The sequence below is a fragment of the Antrostomus carolinensis genome, unplaced genomic scaffold (genome assembly GCF_000700745.2).
Source record: "Antrostomus carolinensis isolate BGI_N321 unplaced genomic scaffold, ASM70074v2 scaffold36380, whole genome shotgun sequence".
NCBI lineage: Eukaryota > Metazoa > Chordata > Aves > Caprimulgiformes > Caprimulgidae > Antrostomus > Antrostomus carolinensis.
In genome coordinates this window covers 9,554-10,552 of record NW_010287071.1, presented here as the reverse complement: position 1 = coordinate 10,552, position 999 = coordinate 9,554, and the positions used below count along the sequence as shown (strand labels likewise).

Below are 999 nucleotides of genomic sequence, written 5' to 3'. Positions count from 1 at the left end.
TGAGACTGACCGGCCTGTAGTTCCCCGGTCTGGAGTCTTTAATCTCTGCTTTAAGAATGCCAGTTTCCAGATCAGCTACAGCAGTTACCCTGCCTGACCATGGGTGCTGCTGATCTCGACTGACCCTCAGACTGACCTTGGAGCTGCATCATCACTATGAACCTGCCCAGAAATCACCCAACTGGGTCCTGACCCTGGCAGTCATCACTAGACCTGATCCCAATCTAAAGCTGTGAATTGACTTCCCAGCTTGACCTTAGATCTGCCTCAGCACCAGGGTCTTGCCTGTTGATCTGCACTCTTGGTTGAACCCAGCTACCACCTCTAGGCCTGCCCTGCCCCCTCATTCAAGGGCAGTGGGATGGCATCCGGGCTGGTGAGGCTCATGCCCTGCCAGCTGTGACATCATGCTTGGCTCCTCCCTCCTCCCTCCTCCTCCTCCCTTAGGGAGCAGCTGGTCATTGCTGCACTCAATGCTAGCAGCTGTTATTTTAAGGCATAAGAATGGGTAAATTTAAGATCTTGCTGTCATAAGGGATAGATCCAGACTAGAATCTAGATTCTATTCCACACAAGCTGCTAATTGCTGTAATCTATTTATTCATTTGCTAAATAATCCTCCTGGATATTGTGTTGGTTACCACCTGCTGAATCCTGTAGTTCACTGTATTTGTACACTAAAATGCTCCCTAGGTCTCATCTAAACAATGAATTAGAAGAAGGGGCAATGGAATTATGTAGCACTTTAGGTATATCAAGGTAAGTGGATGTGTTTCTGAACAGTGCTGAAATCAGTACAGCAGCTATGTGTTACCATCATATGCACATTCTTTAGTGCCATGTGAGCCTACAGAAATAACAGTGGCAGCTGTTCTAATGGCCCAGAGACAAGAAAATTTTCTTAAAGGAGAAAGTTACATTATGGTCCCATAGCTGGACCAAAAGCATGATGCATTTAAGAAAAACAACATTTATTTAATTCTCTAGTTGGGGTTGCCT

General features: G+C 45.9%; 1 protein-coding gene across 1 annotated transcript in view; it reads left to right on the top strand.

Annotated features, from left to right (window-relative positions):
- The first annotated feature begins 727 nt into the window (after nt 1-727).
- The window catches only part of LOC104532992 (uncharacterized protein KIAA2026), a 7,757-nt gene continuing 7,485 nt past the window's right edge, over nt 728-999 (top strand). Inside the window, exon 1 of the mRNA XM_010178349.1 lies at nt 728-759. Coding sequence (XP_010176651.1) covers nt 728-759 — 32 coding nt within the window. The remainder of the gene's footprint in view (nt 760-999) is intronic.